This window comes from Vanacampus margaritifer, chromosome 20 (genome assembly GCF_051991255.1).
Source record: "Vanacampus margaritifer isolate UIUO_Vmar chromosome 20, RoL_Vmar_1.0, whole genome shotgun sequence".
NCBI lineage: Eukaryota > Metazoa > Chordata > Actinopteri > Syngnathiformes > Syngnathidae > Vanacampus > Vanacampus margaritifer.
In genome coordinates, this window is record NC_135451.1 from 12,793,477 (window position 1) to 12,815,321 (window position 21,845).

A 21,845-nucleotide genomic window follows, 5' to 3' on the forward strand; every position below is an offset into this window, starting at 1 on the left:
CGCTGTCTTGTCTCTTTGCGAATCACACACCTTGTGAAAAAAAAAAAATCTACTTTTTGCTAGAGCAAACTGCAATCTGAAAATAAAGTATTTTTTTTTTTTTAGCTCTTAACACGCAAAGGCTTCAATCGTTAGCTTTGAATTGACGTCACAAAAGATTAACTCGATCAACGAGTGTTGTGCTTGTTTGGAAAAGTGCCTGGGATGCTTTCCAGGGAAGAAAAAAAGAAAAAAAGCCCAGCGTGTGCATCTTGTCGGTTGGTGAAAGGCGAGCAGATCGGCGCGACCGAGCCTTCATGTCGTTCCAAGGCCTCGCCGGCTTTGATCGGCTCCACAAACAAAAGTCGCCTGAGAACATAATCATCATCATCCTAATTCCATAAATAAAACCACACTTTAAACACTTATGATCCATAACTTACTTAGACACTAATTGCATTATAAAAAAAGAAGGAAAAAAAAGCTAGCTGACTAGATGTTACTGTTAGCTTGCTAGCATAACAAGTATTGTAACAATATAATATGTGTCGCCAAAATTTTTTATTAAAATTTAAAAACAAAAACAAAAAAATCCACACAAAAATGACAACTAACTTATTTTTTTTTTATTATATTATATTATAATATATATATTTTATTTTGTGAATATTTTTATCTGTCATTTTGTGGTTTAGTCCTCATGTCGACATGGAGCAGGCAGTGGCATTTTCCGTGCCTCTTACCGTGTCCCATCATGCACCTGGGGACAGCGACTTGGCATTTGGCGGCCATGTTTGCAAGTCTTCGACCGAGACGACTGTCACTCATCCTAAGTGAGTTTCTCAACACGTAACTGGCGGGCGCACTCTGCCGGGACTTCGGTCATTTGCATAGCCAGATTGCTTTCTTTTGATCGGATGGGCTATTTTTTATTTATTTATTTTTTACCCCACAACATTCTTGCCAAACTAAGATTGATTAGTAAAAAAAAAATAATAATAATAAAAAAGATGCAAATGATTGCCCAACAAATGGATGACAATGTCGCCATGTCGTTGATTGGCTGTGGTGGGTTGTTGCTGTTGCTAGGCAACTGTTACTAGGACGGTTGCCATGTCGAAGGCTCACTAGGAAACGTCATGAATCATGGATGCTTGACTTTCCCCACCCCATCTCATCTGTAATGCAGATTAGCCCCCAATACACATCCGTGTTACCTTTAGAGGGGGGAAAAAATAAATGCAAGATGTATAAACTTTTTTGTTTTTAACATTCAGACCATGGACCGTGAAACTTGTGTGCTCAAGGGCCATTTATTTATTGTCTACAATGAACATGTCCTCGATTTTTCACCGTTTTTTTTTTTTTGCGTTGTGTTAGAAACTCTAAGAGTGTGGTTTTCAAAAATGGTTTAACAGACATTAAACATAAAAGACGTTTTGAAACGTTTACAACAACTGACGCCATTTTTGCTACACCATTTTGTCACCTCCCGTCTTTTAATCTGCTTGGCAACAGTGTGACTAAAACATAATTGTAAGTAGTATGAAGTGCAGGTGGCTTTTTTGTTCCGCATTAAGGCCGTCGTTCGGGCTTCCTCGTTGGTCGCGTCTTCATCCTCCACAAGTGTTTTTAAGAGGGGAAAAAAATCCCTTGGCAGCTCTTTGACCCGAGCTGGTTTTCTTTCATCCGACGCGTCTGGTAAGTCCTTGAACGCAACAAAAGCCCGGGCTGCCTGACGCGTTTTTCCCTCGGCGGCGAGCGTTCAAAGCGTGTTTGATACTCTGTGGAATTAGCAGCAATTTGTGCTCCAAATTTATTAGGAGGCAAAACGAACGAGACGGCGTCCTGTCGCGTTTTTCAACGCAATTAGCCCAACTTATGAATACACGTGTATTCATTTGAACGACTATTGCGGCGTCTAGTTGGTTATGACGCCACGGCAGGCTTTTTAACCAATTTTACTTGCTTGTATATCCAAATCTCCAACATATCGAAAACACAGGCAGGCACTTTAAAAAATAAAATAAAAAATAAAAAGTTTCCTCCTCACACTCCAGGTGATCAATGCCACACACACTCCTTAACACAGGTGAGCCCACTTATTAATACGCAAGGCCACGCCCACTGGTGACACCGCCAATCATCGTGGTAGTAGAATGCGCGGACCATGAGCGCGTGCACGTCACATGCACTCAACCCAAAACAGGAAGCTCTTTTGATTAATGACACAAAACAATAAACGCTTTTCTTCTGCATGTCGTATGATATGAACAAAATATATCATCATCATCATCATCATCCCTTGACCTCAACCATTTCAACAGTTTCCGGGTGTTTCAGTGACACGTGTACATATTTTGCGTATCAGAAACCACCACTATCGTTCTAAGAAATGTTGCTAACCAAGCCATGCAGTCTGTGCTACACTGCCACCAAGTGGCCAAATAAATAAAACAGGACAATTTCACATCACCCCCCTTTCGAGATGTTATACTTACTTTCCATAATGTTTTAGTGAAAACTCATTCAAGTCAAGTTGTATTCATTTTTGCGCATTTATTGCGTCATAAGTTCATAAAAAAGAATGAACATTTCTTGAAGGCATCCATATGTTTATGAGGAACAAAAACAAAAAAAATCAATTACGCAGGAAGAGGTTCGTCTTTATAAACTTTTAGGACACGTGTTGCAAAATGTGGGGAAATCCAATCCATATGGGAAATGATGTCAAGTTCAAGTGAACGTTTTCAAACAATGACAATCAGTGATGACAAGATTCAGTTTAGAAAAAAGGACCAAACCCGAACCCGCCGAATGTGGGGAAGAAGAGACGAGGCGACGGCGCTCTTCTTCGTCTCGACTCCTTTAGCCAAAGTTTCTTCCTCTTGGGGTCCGTGTAACCTGCAAGACAAACAAACCGTAGTCACAAACATCATATTATATATTTGATTATTTAAAAAATAATAATCATAATAACATAAATTCAGATAATTCAAAATTTAAAAAATAACATATAAAACTCTTTACATTGAGCAGAATTTGTCCCCCATCCGGGGTCCCCGCCCCCTTGGCCCCGCCCCTTTTGGACGCCACTGCTGACAGCGTTTCCACCCGTCAATCAAGAGCAGCGACCGCCTCCCGCCTCCCGCCATGTGAACCGTCACCTCTGCTGAGGCCGTACTCTCCTTCCTCCTCCTCATCGTCGTCATCGTCCAGAGCTGGGTTCTGGGCCGAGCTCCTCAGAAAGCGCTGGTGGTGCGAGCCCGCGACGGGGAGGAGATTGTGTCTGCGGCGGCGATGCTCGTCATCGTCTGCTGTGACGTCTGTCTCAACAACAACAACAACTTTTTGTCATCTTGTGGTAATTTGTTTATTCAGTCTGAACATTTAATCTATCCATGTCCACTAATAGTAAAAACCTGGACATAATGTATAGATGCCCGGAGGAGGAGGAGTTTTTTTTTTTTACGACCATGTACAGTATATAGGTTAGGCTTTTAAGAGAAAAAATAACGACCATGTATATAAGGTTAGGCTTTTTAAAAACTAAACAAAAAAACAATGACCATGTATAGTAAGGTTTTTTTTAACGATTATGTATAGTAAGGCATTTTAAAAAAAGATGACCATGTATTGTAAGGCCTTTTTTTTTTTTTTTTTTTTACAACCATGTATAAGGCTTTTTTTAACAACCATGTATATAGGTTAGGCTCTAAAAAAAAAAAGACCATGTATAGTAAAGGCGTTTTTTTTAAACGACTATTTATAGTAAGGCATATTTAAAAAGATGGCCTGTAAGGCATCTTTTTTTTTTTTTTTTACGACCATGTATAGTAATTTATTTATTTTTTTTACGATGATGTATAGTAAGGTTTTTTTTTTTAACGATTATGTATAGTAAGGCATTTTAAAAAAAGATGACCATGTATTGTAAGGCCTTTTTTTTTTTTTTTTTTACAACCATGTATAAGGCTTTTTTTAACAACCATGTATATAGGTTAGGCTCTATAAAAAAAAAAAACGACCATGTATAGTAAAGGCGTTTTTTTAAACGACTATTTATAGTAAGGCATATTTAAAAAGATGGCCAGTAAGGCATCTTTTTTTTTTTTTTTTACGACCATGTATAGTAATTTTATTTTTTTTTTACGATTATGTATAGTAAGGCATTTTTAAAAAAGATGACCATGTATCGCAAGGCCTTTTTTTTAACAACCATGTATAAGGCTTTTTTTAACGACCATGTATATAGGTTAGGCTTTAAAAAAAAAAAAACGACCATGTATATTAAAGGCGTTTTTTTAAACAACTATTTATAGTAAGGCATCTTTTTTTTTTTTTTTACGACCATGTATAGTATTTTTTTTTTTTTTACGATTATGTATAGTAAGGCATTTTTAAAAAAGATGACCATGTATCGCAAGGCCTTTTTTAAAAAAAATTTTAACAACCATGTATAAGGCTTTTTTTAACGACCATGTATATAGGTTAGGCTTTAAAAAAAAAAAAAAAAACATGTATAGTAAAGGCGTTTTTTTAAACGACTATTTATAGTAAGGCATATTTAAAAAGCTGACCAGTAAGGCATCTTTTTTTTTTTTTTTTTACGACCATGTATAGTAATTTTTTTTTTTTTTACGATTATGTATAGTAAGGCATTTTTAAAAAAGATGACCATGTATCGCAAGGCCTTTTTATTTTTTTAACAACCATGTATAAGGCTTTAACGACCATGTATATAAGGTTAGGCTTTTTAAAAACTAAACAAAAAAACAATGACCATGTATAGTAAGGTTTTTTTTTAACGATTATGTATAGTAAGGCATTTTAAAAAAAGATGACCATGTATTGTAAGGCCTTTTTTTTTTTTAACGACCATGTATATAGGTTAGGCTTAAAAAAAAACAAAAAAAAACGACCATGTATAGTAAAGGCGTTTTTTTTAAACGACTATTTATAGTAAGGCATATTTAAAAAGATGACCATGTCAAAAGGCCTTTTTTTTTTTTTTTTTAAAACAACCGTGTACAAGGTGTGTGTTTTGTTTTTTTATCACAATGTATAAGGCATTATTTTTCTTTTCTTTTTTTTTTTTTAATGACCATGTATAGTAAGGCTGATTTTTTTTGGGGGGGGTAAATGTTTTTTTTTTTTTTGTTTGTTTTTTTAAAGAGGTTTAGCACCAGTAATTTAAAACAGCCATTTACAGCAAAGCTTTTTTTTTTTTTTTTAAACGATCATGTATAGTAAGGTTTTTTTTTTTTTTAACGACCATGCGATTAGTAATTTTATTTTCCTGTTTTTCTGGCTCACCAAAGTTAAACAAACTCAAACAAAACAAATCACTTGAATGAAGCACAACAAATGGTGATTTTTCTTGAAGATGCAGATGCGCAATTTTAATTAAAATGACGTACTATGTATACTACAAATGGCCGCCGGGGCATCCAATCCCTTCTTACTTGGGGCCCCTGGGGAATGTTGCTACGCCACTGCCACAAGATGGCAGTAAAGCCATTAAAACCGAGATGATCATAAAACACCAGCACCATGCAGCTATAGCTAGCTTGCAAACTAGCTAGTTGGATAAAGATGGATAGCAACGCACACTTTTACTTTTACCATTCATATTTCATGTGGTCGACTTGACTGTGATTAGTCATGTAAATAAAATGGAATTTGCTTATTGTTCCCTGCAGGTCATTTCCATTTATATTGAATTAGTGGCAGCACCGGGAAGACGAATGACAGCGCCAGATTACAGGCCAATCTCGTCCATTGTGTCGTGTAATTAAGGAGGCGGAAAGGAAGCAAGGGGGGGGACGAGGCCAGATGCTCTCCGACAACTGAGACAGCTCTTTGTTGGTCATATTGTATTTCTTACCTGTGGGAGCAAACAGTTTCATTTTGATTTTTTTTTTTTTGCCTTTTTTTCTCTTTTTTTTTCTGTCCAGCCAATCACGTTTGAAAAGCAAAACACTGGCTGAGTGCTTCTCATTTGTCGCTATTGTCTTCAAAGGGGTTGTCATTATAGACTAGTACTAGCTCTATGGAAACGATTTAAAACACTTGGCAACATGGAAAAAAAAATCCACTATTTAAGAATTCAATATTATATAATTTATGAAAACAAGTAATATACCGGATACATTTTGTGATGTTCTAAACAGTCAGATGCGTATTTTGGTCCAAACTAATCGTTTAAGGAAATTCGCGTTTTGGATTTAACAAGGAAAAAGCCAAATAACTACCTGTTACGTCACAGTCTGTCTTCATTTGTGGACAAACAGTGACACCAAGTGGCCACATGGGATATTGCGAGACAAATTATACGAAACAAAAACTCACTTCCGGTTTCTGATAAATGTTCTTTTCCGTGCGTTGCTTCTTTTCTCAAATTACAATAAATTTAACCTTCTGAACGTTTTATACTCACTAGGAATGCATAATTTTACATAATGGTTAAAAATGTGATCGCAACTTTGAGTCAAAGATTAAAATGCGAAAGATAGAGGGAAAAATGTAATTGTAATGTAACAATTGTGTGACGTCGCGTGAAATATAAAACAAAACGAAATGTTTCCAAACGTTGTAGTGTAACAAAATTGTATAAAACGTGTACAACTGAAGATAGTAAACTAAAAAAAAAAAAATAGCGTTTAAGTGTGAAACTAAACTGTAAATTTGTGTAACTGGTTCAGATAACGGATGGAGAGAAGTAAAAAAAAAAAAAAACTGCAAAAGTAGTTTAAAAATAGTACTAACAATAAATAGTAATAACTGTAAAACCTGTAAAATTGTGTCTAACCTGTGTCAACGAGTGTGAATAATCCATTCATATTTCATGTGGTTGGCTTATCAGTGACGTAGTTGATCACATGACTATCACTCGTCTTGCGATCTCAACATGGGCGTGGTTGTGTGGCGCAGGGCTGCAGCATCGCTTAGTGCGCATGCGTGGCTAATATTGACGACCGCTTGCACGAGTACCAACCTGTATTATGCGTGTACGGAAGGCATGCCAAGTATGTGACACACCTGAGCCGAGCTTGACCTACCCGTCATCTTCATCACTGGTGCTCCTTGTGTGTCAATATGCCACATGTTTTTGAGGGCGTTTCCCAAACAAGTGCACCGTTTATAACTCCTGTGAAAAAGGTACCCTGGCAGCGGAACATTCGGGGGAAACTTGCATTTGAGAAGGAACCTTTTTTTTTTTTTTTTTTTTAAATCAACTTTTGTTGGCGGGGGGCGAGGTAATTAAAAAAGGTGCCTTTTACAAAAGGTAACAATATTCAGGTTTGGCTATGCTTTACCGAGCAGATGAAGTACTGTATTGTATGGTAATAAACCCAGCAATACCTAGAAACCGCCACAAGGTGTCAGTGCCGCGCTGCAAAACACATTCAAAACAGTTCTAAGCTATTTTTGGTTTTGACCGTTTTTAGAGTCTAAAAATGTTAATGTTACTTAAAACATTGAATATATTTACTTAAGTTGGTGTGTTCAATGGGTGGCTTTAACTAGACTTATTTGTATTAACTAGTATGCCAGTTATTGAAATGCTAAGGGCGAGTAGTTTTCATTTGTAGTTTTACTTCAACAATGTTACTTGAAAACAGTATTAAGGTGCAACAATTAATCAACAACTATTTTGATGAGAAATTAATCGTTAAGAAATCTTGTTTAACTTACCAACCCTTGGGAATTTTGTTATTTGAATGATTCTTTAGTCAGAGATTTGGGGGGAAAAAATAATTACATTTTTTGTGTGTCCATTTTCTTACGTTACCGACCAAACCAGTAACCAAATCTTAAATGATTTGTTTTCTGCACAGTCGTTTTGAAAGATTGTCCTTTTTTTATATAAAAGGATGGAAATGAAAAAAGTACCTTATAAAAGGCAGAATTTCTTCATGTCGTGTGCCTAATAAAGTGGCTGTTGGGTGGGATAGAAAGCGCAGGCAGTCTAAGCGGTGAAGGTGAGTCGCCTGTACTGAGATGAACAAATGAGTTATTAGGTTACACACGCACAAACATGATGACGAGCATGAGAAGCAAACAATGAGTCAAGTCAAATCTCCTCGGCGACGGCGTTTTTGGGTGCCAAACAGGTTTCAGGCAATGTGTCAAAAGTGTGACGAGTAAGAAAACACACAGTGCAACTTGCAACAACCATCCAACACAACCACAAGTCAACTTTTATTGAACATTCTCCTCATGGTGTTAATCAATGGCGTTCAAAAACTAGTACAAAATGGCGAGAGCGGAGTCCGATCATGCGCTGTGCTTTTCATGACAAAAAAAATGTTATTCAAACATGACGTCGGCTAACAGGTTAGCAAGGTGGAGTTAGAAGACTTAAGAAAGGGCTGAGGAACCATTTGTGGGGCTTTTTTTTCTCCCGCCTCAACAGGGACTGTGAGGTTTCATATGTTTCGAAAAGTGAAATCCCCACCACAGGTTGCTCGACCCTGACTTAATGTGTTAAAGCACTTGACATGCGACTCTGAAGGAAATGGAAATAAATACGCAGCTAGAAAAAAAAGAGAGGCTACTTCCTCCGAGAGGCTGCCGCGGCAGACGCAGGCGGTGCTTTTTGGGTGTTTGTCTGCCAAAGGGCATTTTTACTTGTCATTCAGTCTTAGCAGCTGCTCCTCACCGTTAACCGTTAGCGACTTGAGCTGGCCGTCCTCCTCCACCTCCACGCGCTCCTGCCCGTTCTCCACCGTCCTGTCCACAAGCACACGCCATTCATTACTTGTTTTGACATGTAACAGCCGTCAGCACATTTGATTATTTTCCATTTGTATTCAAACATTTCAGTCGACCCTTGGATACTTTTTTTTTTTTTTAAATATTTTTGGAATTTTCCCACTTTTTCCAGAATAGCTTTTAATTATTATTGCATTCATTTATTTTTTAATATTAATCAAAGGGCCACTCAGATTGTGGTAATAAAAGTAAATGCAATTTATCTGTTCCATCCACAAAACTAAGTTAGGCCTACTTATTTTTTTTGTATTTATTTAATTATCAGTGTGTGGTTAAAAATAAATTTAATGCAATATAAAAGTTTTTTTTTTTTAACTATTTGTTTATTAAAGGAAAAAAAAAGTATGTTTGTATGTATGTGTTTCCGTTTTGCCGCAATTAGCATTACAATATAGTTACGTTTCATTATTATTCACAAACCTGTTGAAAACACTGGCAAAAAGAAAAAAAAGTTGCAACGTGGCCCTGGCTGATCTCTTATACTCTGCTGCCACCTGCTGGCCGTTTTTGTAATAACTACCGTTGCTTTAAGCGACCGCTTCATGTCAGTAGCTGTATCAAAGCTTTCTGTATGCTCTAGCATAATTTTTTTTTTTTTTTTTAAATATCAAAGTGGCAATTTATACTTGATATTAAATATTCGGCATTAAGTCGGAATTGGCCACTTAGACCTCCAATTCAAATCCAGCCTTGAAATTAAAAAAATATATATATATCTATCAAGCCAGTGCAATACATACCGCTTGGTAGTAATTTTTCTGCCGTTGATGAACTTTGTAGAAGTAGACACCGATTTGAAGTTCCCCATCGCTCCTCCGCCTCCTCCTCCGCCACCGCCGCCGCCAAACGACGAGGAGAAGGAGTTGAACCCGCTGCTGCCCATGTCGCCGAATGCGTTAAAACCTTCACAGAGGGGACGGGGGGGTTGTTTGCCAAAAGGGGCGTCAAAACATTCGAAGGGATCGCCCGTACGCACCTGAGTCGAACGAGAAACCCCCGAAATCGAAGAGTCCTCCGCCTCCCGTTCGGGTTCGGGTAGACCCCCTGTGGCGAGTGTGCCCGCTAAAGTTGTTGAGTGGGTCGTTGGCTGAAAAAAACAAAAAACACAAAGTCACATTACAAGCACAGTTTTACTTTTTTGTGTTCAAAGTCTAGCTTTTTCTGAAAATCTCACAGCTGCATTAGCTGTGTGCTCCCTCTAGAGGGCGCCAGAGGAGAACTGAGACCAAACTGCCCTACTTTCGTTTCACATTTTTAACTCAAGTGTTCCAGAATATGTGCAAACAACTTTGTTGCCCTTCAAGGAATACGACAAACTTGTAGAAGCTGAACTGAAACACGTTGTCAACATTTACGTGACAGTGTTTTTCCACGTGGCTATTTTCGACAGCATTCCAGCCAGATGATGTCGACGCCCCGCATTCATCCTGTGGCCCAGCTCCATATTTAGAGCTGGCCTGGGCCGTCCAGCCCGCATGCCTTCCACGAGAGCGGGCTCGCCACCAGCCGGCCTCCTCTTCCTGCTGCCGTCCGTCGTACACGTCGAACGCGCGCGCGGCTTGTGACATCATCGGCTGTCCCGCGGTGGCCGGGGATGATTTCTGCCTCTTAATGGGATTTAACAACGGCACCAAGGGCAAATTAAATGGCGCTCCATCAGAGGAGATACTTAATGTTTGGCAGCATCCTCAGAGCATGCGTGCCGTCCCCCAGGTCCTAAACTCCACCGTAAAAGTTCAGTTCGGAAGGATGCCAAACCCATAAAGTCAAATTAATGGATACAAACTATTAACGGCCAAGCCCTCGCATGATTATTTTTTAAACTTAGTGTTTCATGGTCGTCAGATTTTTTGCAATTTGCTAGGGCAGAATATTATTATTATTATTTAGTTTATTTGCCTTTATTTCAGCGCAGACCCCGCCTCTAAGAGCAAAACAGAAAAATTAGATTATTTTTCAAAATCCTTCAGGGCTACTATTTGCTCCACCTCAAAATGTACCCAGATAACCCAAACTCCGTTGTTGGAAAAATGAAGCTTCATGAAGCACTTGTGATATTTTATTACTCCTCTAGATGGCACTTTTGTTTTCAAGGTGCATTGGAAATGTAGTCAATTTCTATTGCGCTGGCTTTTATCTTAAAACCAAGAGAACCAAAAAAAAATGTGCTTTTTGAAGCTTCATTTTCCTCCCCCATCACTACTTGCAGTCCCCCCCCCCCCCCCCCCCCCCCGTTTGCAAAGGTGCACAACTTACTGAAAAAATCCGCAAAGGGATCTCTGCCGCCAAAGAATTCCCGGAAGACGTCCTCGGGGTTTCGGAATGTGAAGCCGTAGCTGCCAAAGTGATTGTTGTGGGCTCCTGTGTGACAATAAATAAATAAATAAATAAATAAATAAATGAAATGCAATAATGAGCAGGATTTTTCCCGCCTCAAATTTTGACTGTTCTGATTCAAACAAATTTGTGTTTACGTGAAAAAAAAAAAATTAGAGCATCAGTACTATTTTATTGATAGAAAAATCAACAATAACGTACAATGCCGGTGTGTTCATCTCCTTACCTCCTCCATTGCCTCCTCCTGCAGACAGCCCCTCTTTACCATATTTGTCGTAAGTATTCCTCTTGCTTTCTACGTGGGAATGATGGGACAGACGCAAAACGTTTGAGGGGAAACATCCATCAGGCATGTTTTGCTGCCTTTGATTTAACGTCGTCCTTCTCACCATCTGAGAGCACCTCGTAAGCCTCGGCCAGTTCTTTGAACTTCTTCTCGGCCTCCTCCTTGTTTTCGGGGTTCTTGTCCGGATGCCACTTTAGCGCCGATTTTCTGTACCTACAACACAATAACAAAATGCACGTTAAAGCTGAGAAAAGGAAGGGGGGAATAGGACATGGTCATTTTTTTAAGCCCTAAAAAGGCCACTTTAAACCAAAATGGCAGACCTTCGGTGTTTTTCGGACATGGATTCTTAAGACTTTTTGGGTGGTCGACTCATGATAAAACATACTTAGCAAAATAACAAATGACCAAACAATTTTCTTTACACCACAGCCAACAACTTCCCGAACTTGAGCAACAAAGTCAGTTTGGACATCACGGATTCTTTTTGTGCTTTTTTTTTTTTTTTTTTTTTGCAATGCCCTTAAGATGCCACAAGATGGCACTGAAGCACAGGCGAAGCACAGGAGAGTGTTTAGTGTTGTCAAGAAAGTATTGTTCAAGAGACCGATATTTTTTCACGGTAAGTATATAGTTTAAATATAGTAACACTGCCCAAAGTGCTTCACATATTAAAAACACTATGATAAACAAAATAGGAAAGAAATAATGCAAATTAAAAAATTTTTTAAAAAAACTATAAAATGGAGGTATCCAGATCAGCTAGCATTTATAGAAAATAATAATCAATATCAACTCATTCCCTGCTATTGACGGCTATAGACGTCAAAAATTTATTTTAAACTATTTCTATTAGTTTAACATGTTTTCCACTTTTGTTAATAAGAGTATGAAAACCTAGAAAAAAAATATTGTACATTTAGAACAGATATAAAATTTGTGATTAATCATGAGTTAACTATTGAAGTCATGCGATTAATTACAATAAAAAATTGTAATCGCCTGATGGCCTTAATTTTTAATAATATAATAATAATAATATTTAATAATATAAAAAAAAATCTAGGTTTTCATACTCTTGATAACAAAAGTGGGGAAATTTTTTAAACTAATAGAAATAGTTCAAATAAATTTTTGAGGCGTCAATGGCAGTGAATGAGTTAAAAAAAAAATCACTATTCAAACTAGAAATTAAAATAGCACTGATATAAACCACAATAAATAAATAAAACTGAGATTTACACAATATAACTCAAGTGTCCAGCTCAACTCGTGTAAAACACCCGCATAAATAAATATGTAGGTATAAGGATCTTTTAAAAAGAGTTTTTCACCAGAGAAGAGAAATAATGCAAAGAGACTCGCCTCACAAGTTTCAATATGAATCAGTGGTAAAGAATGTTAATGCATTTTCATATTGACACTTGCGGGGGGGGGGGGGTGTCATTGCGACAGATTACAGTGACAAATGATGACAGGTTATCTGAACGCAAACAACAATATAACAAACCCTTGAGGTGTGTAGAAGATATTAGTGTAGAAGCAAATGTACTAAATCAATAAATGGGGAAACACTAGACTGTGACACATTCAGACAAATTTGAGTCACACTGTGCTGCTGTAGGAACGCAACCATTTCTTTTCAAGGAAACATTTTCACACACAATAAGCAGAAGAAAGTCAACTTCCTCTGATGCGGTCGACTAACGAGGAAAGTATTTCCTCTCCGGAGAGCTGTCATCATTATAGAGCGCAACACTTACGCTTTTTTTATGTCGGCTTGCGTTGCATTTTTGTGTACTCCCAGCACCTGGTAGTACTCCACCATGGCTCACTTGGACAACGAGAGGCTCCTGTGCGAAGAGACAAGAGGGTCAACCGCGTTCAAACCAGAAGCAATAAGCTTTCACTGATAAAAAAAAAATGGACGGCGCAAAAAGTGCGAAAAGCAAAAAAGCGAGCGTGGCCCCCGAGGCTGTCAAAAATAAATCACGTCGGCCGAACGTCACCAAGAATGAAGCGTGCTGAGCTTACGAACAAGTCAGAACAGGTCTCAGACACACACACACACTAGAAGGGCCCATGTCTGCTGAATCTAGATAATTCTTGTTATCATAACATCCTTGGATTGTTATTTATTTTGTTCAAACCAAGTGAAGTGCCATAAACTAAAACAAGTTACTGTATTTAATGGTAACTTGGTTTACTAAATTGCTCATAGATAACCCTACAAAGCCAATATCGTATTAACTACAACACATTTTGAGCCCTATATTTCATGAGTATAATATTTTTTCCTCTATTAAAACCCTGACGTATATCATCTAACACATGCATTGCACGGATAATCCATTAGGGGGCAGTATCACCCAGCTGATGGCTTTTTCAGCAAGCTTGCAAGATCGCCCCAAATTGAGAAAGGAGAGACACTTATACCTTTTAACTCATTCACTGCCATAAATTATTTTCTTTTTTTTTAAAGATTAATAAAAATTAGGGGCAAGAGGCGATTAATTTTTTTTAATTGTAATTAATCGCATGACTTCACTAGTTAACTCACAATTAATCACAATTTTTTTATCGGTTCTAAATGTACAATAAAAAAATTCTAGGTTTTCATACTCTTGTTAACAAAAGTGGGGGGGAATTAAACTAATACAAATAGTTAAAAGTTTGACGTTTATAGCTGTCAATGGCAGTGAATGAATTAAAAAAAGAAAAGATAAAAAATTCGGGGCGCCGGGCGATTAAAGTTTTTAATTGTAATTAATCGCATGACTTCACTTGTTAACTCGCGATTAATCACAAATTTCATATCTGTTCTAAATGTACAATAAAAAAAATTCTAGGTTTTCATACTCTTGTTAACAAAAGTGGGGAAAATAATGTTATTAAACTAATAGAAATAGTTCAAATTAATTTTTGACGTTTATAGCCGTCAATGGCAGTGAATGATTTAATAGTGGGAAATGTTTTGGAAATACTAATATGTTTGATACGTCTTTATATTCTTGAAAGTTATTCATGTACAAATTTGAAGCATTGTGACCAGATATATCAAATATGACAAATCAAAAGTCAGATTTTATGTATTTATCCATTTATTTATTTTAGAACCAATAAAGACTCTTACAAAGAATCAGAATTGTCTCTCATGTTTCAGGCTTTAATGGGTTAAACCGGACAAAAATACATACAAATACACTATTTGCTTGTCAAACTACGCAATAATATAAAAAGGACAAAGATGTCAATTGAGCCATTTGTGTTGAGTCACTATGAAAAAAAAAATGCATTATGTGGCCTATGCAACATACAAAAATACCAGCAGGAATTTTAGAAAATATTAACATCTAATATAAATGTACTATAGCAGCTAAATGCCTGCATCAGTGTGATGTAACAACTAACTAGCTTCTGCTCGTGGACTCGAGGGAGTGGGAGGCACTCGGGGGCAGCATGTTGACAGTTTTCTGTCAACATGCAGGACAGAAAAAGAAAAACCATAACAGCTCTGCTGAGTATTTTGGCCAAAAGCCTCATTTTAATCTTTCTCTGCTCCCAACATTAAGAGCAGGAAAGATGCGTTTCCTCCCCCGACAAACTGTAAACAAGACATCTGTTGAGCAAACATGTCAAACGATACTCATGCGTTGTTGACCTTACGGAAATAGCGCAACAACCCGCCGTCTTCCTCCACGCCCATTTCGATGACGGTAAAAAAAACCCACACACACACGCCGTCGTCATGGTGAAAAGATACACAAGGTCCGACTGTTTACACCGCGACGTTTGTCAGGCTCCGTTTTGCCGGCTATTTATATCAGTGGCCTTTGCGGTTTACGCTATGAGCATGGGGGGGGGGGGGGGGATTTTGGCAGTGCTAGTGTAAGGTGGGTTATGTGCTAACTGGCATGTTGAACAGCAGCCAATAGTAAGAGAACAAAGTGTATGAAGCAAAAAAAAAAAAAAAGCATGCTTGCTGACTTGTGAACGTGAATGACGCTTTCGACACTCTATGAGGTCTCTTTATAGACCCCCCCACCCCACCACCACCAATCATAATGCCAATAAACTCATACAGAACAAGTCAGTCTTTACCAAAACAAAAATGTATTTTGCCAGGATTAAAACGGTCATAAACAGCTAGCATAGCCCCAAGCGGACTCCGGGGACTAAAGATGTGGTGGGTCAATCAATGGCGTGAAGCTTGCGGCATGTGATGTCATTTGCTGGGATTGTGCTGGGAAATGGTATAAAACTAGCATCGGTGTCGTTGTGCCACACATGGACGCGCACTAAATGCATACGCTCGCATGAAAGCCGGCAGGATAAAAGCAGAATGGCTTCATTGTGAAGGTCACGTGACCATCAAGAGAGGCGGTTGAAAGGTCTGGAGACAAAATGGCCGTTGGTGGTGAACTACGCCTGGTTGTTAGCGGCAATCTTATCTAGCCTTCCACTTTAATGACTCACAATATTGCATTCAATATTAGTGAGCAAAAGCCTTTTTTTATTTCGAAACACGCATTATTAGTTTAAAGAGAAATGATCATAAGTACTAACTAAGGGGCATTGGGCCACACAGACAACAAAGTAATTAGAAATTTTCAAAAATATAAAGCTTTTTTAAATTATATTTTTGTTAATACTTGTTTGCGGTAATGTACTATAATGCTACTAAAAAATTATATAGATATTTTTACGATTTTTTCAAATTTTGAATAACATTTTCTATTCACTATCATTTGGACAGGGGGGACACTTTATGACGACTTTTTAAACTTTTTTTTTTTCCAAATTCCCACAAAATCGCGACTTTTTATCTGAAAATAGAATTCGTTTTCCAAATCACCCCCCCTTCCCTCTACACATCATGTAATTCATTTTGTATGTTTTGAGCAAAAGTGCAAAAGTTTGTGGACGATGACGTCACAACACCCCCCCCCCCCATCATGTCACACGTGCGGTTAGTTAGTGTTTACAGCTGGAGTGGAAAATTACGACTTTATCAGATTAAAATTAGCATCTAGAAATGTTTTACGGAGCCAAACGCACACTTTAATCGTGTATTAAGGCACCACGGCAGATTATTAGATTATAATTTATTCAATCACGTGAAAGGTGGAAACGTCACGAAAAATAGTGACATTGTAATTCAAGTCTTGTTAGGAGGTCAACACATTGAAGTAACTCAACACATGTTTTAATATTCCGCTTTGTGTTAAAACATTTCGTTTTAAAATTGTATAATTGGCTAAAACTCAACTTCCCCCGTTATTTTTTGCAGTGTTTCAAGCTAGCCTTTATCGTCCCTAAATATACAAGATTTAAATTAGGCAAAGAGACGCCATGAATACACAAACAACAGCGGTTCTCGTTAAACGTCCACTCACCCGGTTCGTTGATGGAAGCTGGCCCGACCTGACGAAGCTCTTGTAGCCGCTTTGACTCTTTCTTTTTGACGGCGAGCAGCAGTGGATGGCACCGCGAGACTGCTGCTGCTCCACTGCCGACCTACTGGAAACGTGCTGCTGCCGTTGCGTTCACTAACCGTCGGAGATTAGCCGGTAACCCACAGCGAAGGTGGCTTCTCTTTATCGTACACATTCAACATTTGTTAAAAGGTGTCAACTTTAGATATCTAACAAATCCGGGGTTTTATTATACTTTATTTTATTTCTGTTCGCTTCGATGCCACCTCTATGAAGAACACGTGCGTCTATTACGAGGTGTTCGCGAAGGCAGCAAGCCTTTCAGCATTGACTGAGCTTTTTGGACATCTACGATGACGCACGACACGAGGACGCAATAAGACCGCCTTTAACGTCCCAGCGTCGTAAATAAACTGGCAATTAGTCAATGTTAAGTTTAAAACAAAGAGATAAATAAAAGCACCACATGGGTTCTCTTTCCCTGCATCACCAGGGGATCGAAGGGTTACCTGCCCCACCTGTGGAGCACCGAGGGAAATACACAATATTTTTTTTTTTTTGTAGCACTAGCAGTTGTCACATACACATTTTCAGAAATAGGCAAATATAGATTTATATGATTGTTTAATTTCATATTTGAGCACTGCAGAAACCCCAATATTTGTATACAAGCACTAAGAATAACTCAATTATCTATATGTCTCCCATAAGTCACAAGGTCGGCAAAGGCTTCAGATAAAAATAAAAAAAAGTAATTGACAATGATTTTCTTTAACGGGGGAATTTATAAAGAATATTTGAAATGACACATTGATTTCCGATGTGAAACGAAGGTCGTCCTTGCCGTTAAAGCCGGCAGGAGCTCGTTGAAAATGACAAATTGCCTTGAATTACAGTGGATCTTATAGGCGGTCAGTAGCTAATTAGACCCCAATCACTACAAGAAGGGTGGGAAAAAATCATACGTAAGTTATCACCATTAAAAATGTGGCCCCCTCACGAAAAAAATATCAAGTATTGCAATAACATTTCAATGTACAGTATTACAAAACTAATGCACATAAAATGCATTTGTTGTATTTTTTTTTCTGTACTGTACTTGCACACTCTGGCCGCTAGAGGACAACACAACACAATAAAAGAACCTCCCTTGTTGGGTTTCTTGTGATTTGTGCTGTCATTTAGTTTTGGGGGGAAAGGAAGAATAAAACAGGTTCCTGGTGTCTTAAGAGCACATCTGTGACATACATTGTTCGAAATTACAAAATAAATCAATCACTTTTCACCCTTCTTTTAGGCTACTTTGATGAGGTTGTCCTCCTGGAAAGGCGAGAAGGATGAAACACTTCTAGACGTGGATTAAAAAAAATAATAAAGGACGCTGTGAAGTTTCGCTTGAAGACAAACAAAGACTAAAGGCTTTAATTTGCCCTTAAAATGCTTTCACCGGCAGGCTAAAGTGTATTAGATGCCGAAGATGATTCACAGCATCCCGCATTAACTTTGTCAGTTATAATCCATCACCAGGTAATAGACCGGAATAAATCTCGGGGTAATTGAGATGAATCCCTCATTTCAATGACAAGTCGTCTTTTTTAAGACCCAATTACTACTTTGAGTTGCACACAGTGAAGGTTTGGGGGCTCCTGAGATATGAGAAGTTGCTGAGAGGAGAGGAGGAGAAGGAGATGGCGTGGGTCCAAAAACGCGATGGATGGCTTCGAGTGGATTTATGACAAACGCACACAAGCTTAATTTGCGCCTGGCCCGGTAATGCATCTCAAGGCCAGAATAGTTCTGCTCAGTGTTTCTTAACTGGATGTTTCTTTAATTATATGTCAGAGGCCATAAAGAGCCAGAACGAATCTTCTTTTTTTCTCTCCCTTCCTTGGTTTTATTCCGCCATTATTACTTGAAATGAAAAGCGACAAGACAAAAATCTGAAAAAAGACATGTGGATTTATTCATTTCCATTCACTCTGTTGTTGCTACACAGAACAATTGCAACCACATGATACAATCTCTCACTCTCTCTCACACACACACAGGAAGGAAACCTGTACAAATACTGAATAATGAATCATACAAGAGAACATGTACATATTCACAAAAACATCCTGTTGAATTAATCCGCCTCAACACAAACCTTGCACGTGTTTTTTTTTTTTTTTTTGCCACGACTATGCCACGCTAGGAATCGTTCAAGAAATAATAAAATGAATGTTGTAGTGGCGCACACTTCACAGTCCCTCTATTCTTGTATTGCCTTTTTAATATATATACGATGCCACATCATCTTTGGTGGAAAAACAAAGAGATATACATACACAACAAAGCGCTAATGTGGCTTTTCTAATGCTCGGCACTACTCGCCTTGGGTTTTGGGGGCTCACCGGCCAGTTTTCCACTACAGGAACCTGCGAAAAACGCGAGTAAATTAGCCGCATTACGACGACACAATTCGGCTAAATTCACAAAAGCTTGCTCATGGGCACATTTGAAAAGAGTTGGCGTGGGTTCGCTTCCCCGCCTAGAAGACCATGTTTGTATGTGTGCGCGTTTGAGTGAGTGAGTGCAAAATAAATATATATTTTTTAAAAGACTTGGTTGTGCAATGCGCTCCAGAGGCCAAAATAACGGTATACAATGATGCTTTGATCATTCTGCGACCAAACTGAAATCACATCTTTTCCTCACTGAAATGAAAGGAATGAGGAAAAAATAGCACTCTGAAATATTGTACTTATAGTAACGACTTCAACGAACAATTTTTTTGTCAAACTTTTCACCAATTGAATGATTATACTGCCAGATATGGATGAACTGTCCAAAAACAAGTGTACAGTATAAACGGCATCTCTTTTCTGTCGAAAGCCAAACAACCACAAAGTTATATATGAGTTTCCAATTATGTGTTAGCATTTTTTTTTTTTAAATGAAGATATCAGACTAATGGCTAATATGTGAAGATTTTTTCATGCATTTTGCTGCATGCTTTGAATGGGGGGAAAGTAGCGCCATCTGGTGGACAATTATCACAATTTAAATCCAGTTCCTTGTTTCATGACTGTTTCAAGATTTGATTGCTTTAGATTTATGGCCTAGTTTCCTACCCTGTTTTTCCTTAAAAAAATCAAATGAAATTAAATAAAAAACTTAAATGTTAATTATAAGACCTTGTAACGCTAGCACAAAAGCATCAACTGTTGGTGTCTTGCAGTGGAAAATGGCCATCTATTGTTTTTGTTTCCTGACGAGCTAACTAAATGAAGTGAAAGCAAAAAACCAAAACAAAACAAAAACAAAACAAAAACTAAAATAACGGCTATGCCCTCTTAATGCGAAGCCGGTCGTCTCCTGGCGATCAGCACACACGCACGCACACATTCGTACACACAAAAAATAAGGAAATTCAGTGCACGCCGTAGCCTCAGCTCAGCTCAAAGCCGGACGATGACTCGACGGCGTAGAGCAGCTTGTTCCTCATCTGGTGCTGACTGTAGAACTCGGGCAGCTTGAGCAGGTTCATGCAGGTGCTGGCCGTGGGCAGCCGGTCCAGGTCGGTGCCGCCGTTGTGGACGCAGAAGGCCGGGTACAGCTCCTGTGGGGGGGGGCGGGGGGGATTTTACAGCGAACACTTAAAAGACTGCTAGATGCTAAGACTTTGTATTACTAGAATAAAGTGTAATATCACATCTGCTACAGTAGGTGGCAGTGGCGTTCTCAGAGTGTGCATATTAGCTCCTCTGCAGAGGTGTACATACAAGAATTTTTTTAGACCAAAAAAACCCAACTATTTATAATTGCGGCGGAGCGTGTGGAGGGTGCGAAATTCAAAATCGTTCAGCCCTATCCTCGTTATACGCAGGTTAATAACACTGTACTAGGGCTGATTGATCATGCGAAAAATAATAATCACGGTTATTTTGGCAATAATTGAAATCACAATTATTTATTTTTTGGTACAAAACAAGAAAATGTTTAAGCATTAAAAAAATATTAAGACCAATAAAAAAATATATAGAAGCACTATAACTATGTAAGTTCTTTTCGGATTATTTTGGGGTACAAAACAAGAAAATGTTTAAACGTAAAAAAACATTAAAAAAATATTAGGACAAGTAAAATTATTTGATATACTAGAATTATGCAAGTTCCTTTTGGATGAAACTAAATTTATTAGATTAGTTATTTTAAAATTTTAAAATTGTGCAAATGTATAAATTTAAACAACTCAAAAAATAGTATTAATAATCTTTTTTTTTTTTTTTTTTTTTACAATTATGCTGATTTTGTAATTGTAGAGAGTAAGAATTAAAATTGTAATTGAATTTCGATTAATTGCACAGTGGAAGGATACATTTTGGAAGCAGGACGCACTTTGACCTAGAAGGGAATACTCATTTCCTTTCGTCTATTCAGCCCCCACCCTCCCGCCACCTCATCTCCCGACTGTGACATTGAGCCTTTCCATCACGAGCAGCTCCGATTTCCTCGCCGCTATTTCAAGTCAGCAAATATCCTATCATCCCGATTAAATGGCTCTTCGGGGGCTCAGCCGCGACGACCCCATTTTTCAGACAATTACCGTATTAAACTATCGTTGCTTATTGAGAACGCGTCGTTACGGCGGCGATCCTTCCCGAGGACAGGGGGGGGGGGGGAGTGCAGTTTCCATCATCTTTTTTAAATGGCTGTGCCTGACAGCACCTATATCTGCGCTAATGAATCCCGGGCTCCTTTCACGACAGCTAATTAAGGCGGACCTGGCTCCAGCCGGGGGGTCGGGTCAGGGGGGCCGCCCCCGTCGGCCACAAATTAACGCCCGGAGAGGGAGGACCGCCCACGCGTGCTGGCCAAAGTCAAATGGATTAAAAAAAAAAAAGGAGGCGGCGACGGGAGGTAACAGCAGGGATTTTTAAAGAGTTTGGGTCCTACGTGCTACCGCAGGACAACCATAAAGTTTTAGAAAGCTAATGACGCTAATAAAAAGATATAATCCCAATGGACATCGTTGATACTTTCCAAAC

At 38.4% G+C, this 21,845-nt stretch overlaps 2 protein-coding genes across 3 annotated transcripts in view; both read right to left on the reverse strand.

The window, feature by feature from the left end:
- Positions 1–2,518: 2,518 nt before the first annotated feature.
- dnajb6b (DnaJ heat shock protein family (Hsp40) member B6b) lies at positions 2,519–17,181 on the reverse strand. Of its 2 annotated transcripts, none has more exons than XM_077554858.1 (10): positions 16,777–17,181; positions 13,144–13,233; positions 11,484–11,593; positions 11,321–11,389; positions 11,014–11,118; positions 9,734–9,844; positions 9,498–9,660; positions 8,645–8,715; positions 3,147–3,305; positions 2,519–2,883 (listed from the first exon to the last, which is right to left on the reverse strand). In XM_077554858.1, the coding sequence occupies exons 2-10, from the start codon at positions 13,206–13,208 to the stop codon at positions 2,765–2,767; spliced, it is 972 nt and encodes a 323-aa protein (XP_077410984.1). In that variant the 5' UTR covers positions 13,209–13,233; positions 16,777–17,181; the 3' UTR covers positions 2,519–2,764. The 2 variants fall into 2 exon arrangements, with proteins under 2 accessions (XP_077410984.1, XP_077410986.1); XM_077554860.1 differs by lacking the exon at positions 2,519–2,883 and adding an exon at positions 7,876–7,978 and having other exon boundaries at positions 16,777–17,171.
- Positions 17,182–18,756: 1,575 nt separating this feature from the next.
- Positions 18,757–21,845, reverse strand: part of ube3c (ubiquitin protein ligase E3C) — a 28,800-nt gene continuing 25,711 nt past the window's right edge. The window contains exon 24 of the mRNA XM_077554838.1: positions 18,757–20,416. Coding sequence (XP_077410964.1) covers positions 20,246–20,416 — 171 coding nt within the window. The 3' untranslated portion in view covers positions 18,757–20,245. The remainder of the gene's footprint in view (positions 20,417–21,845) is intronic.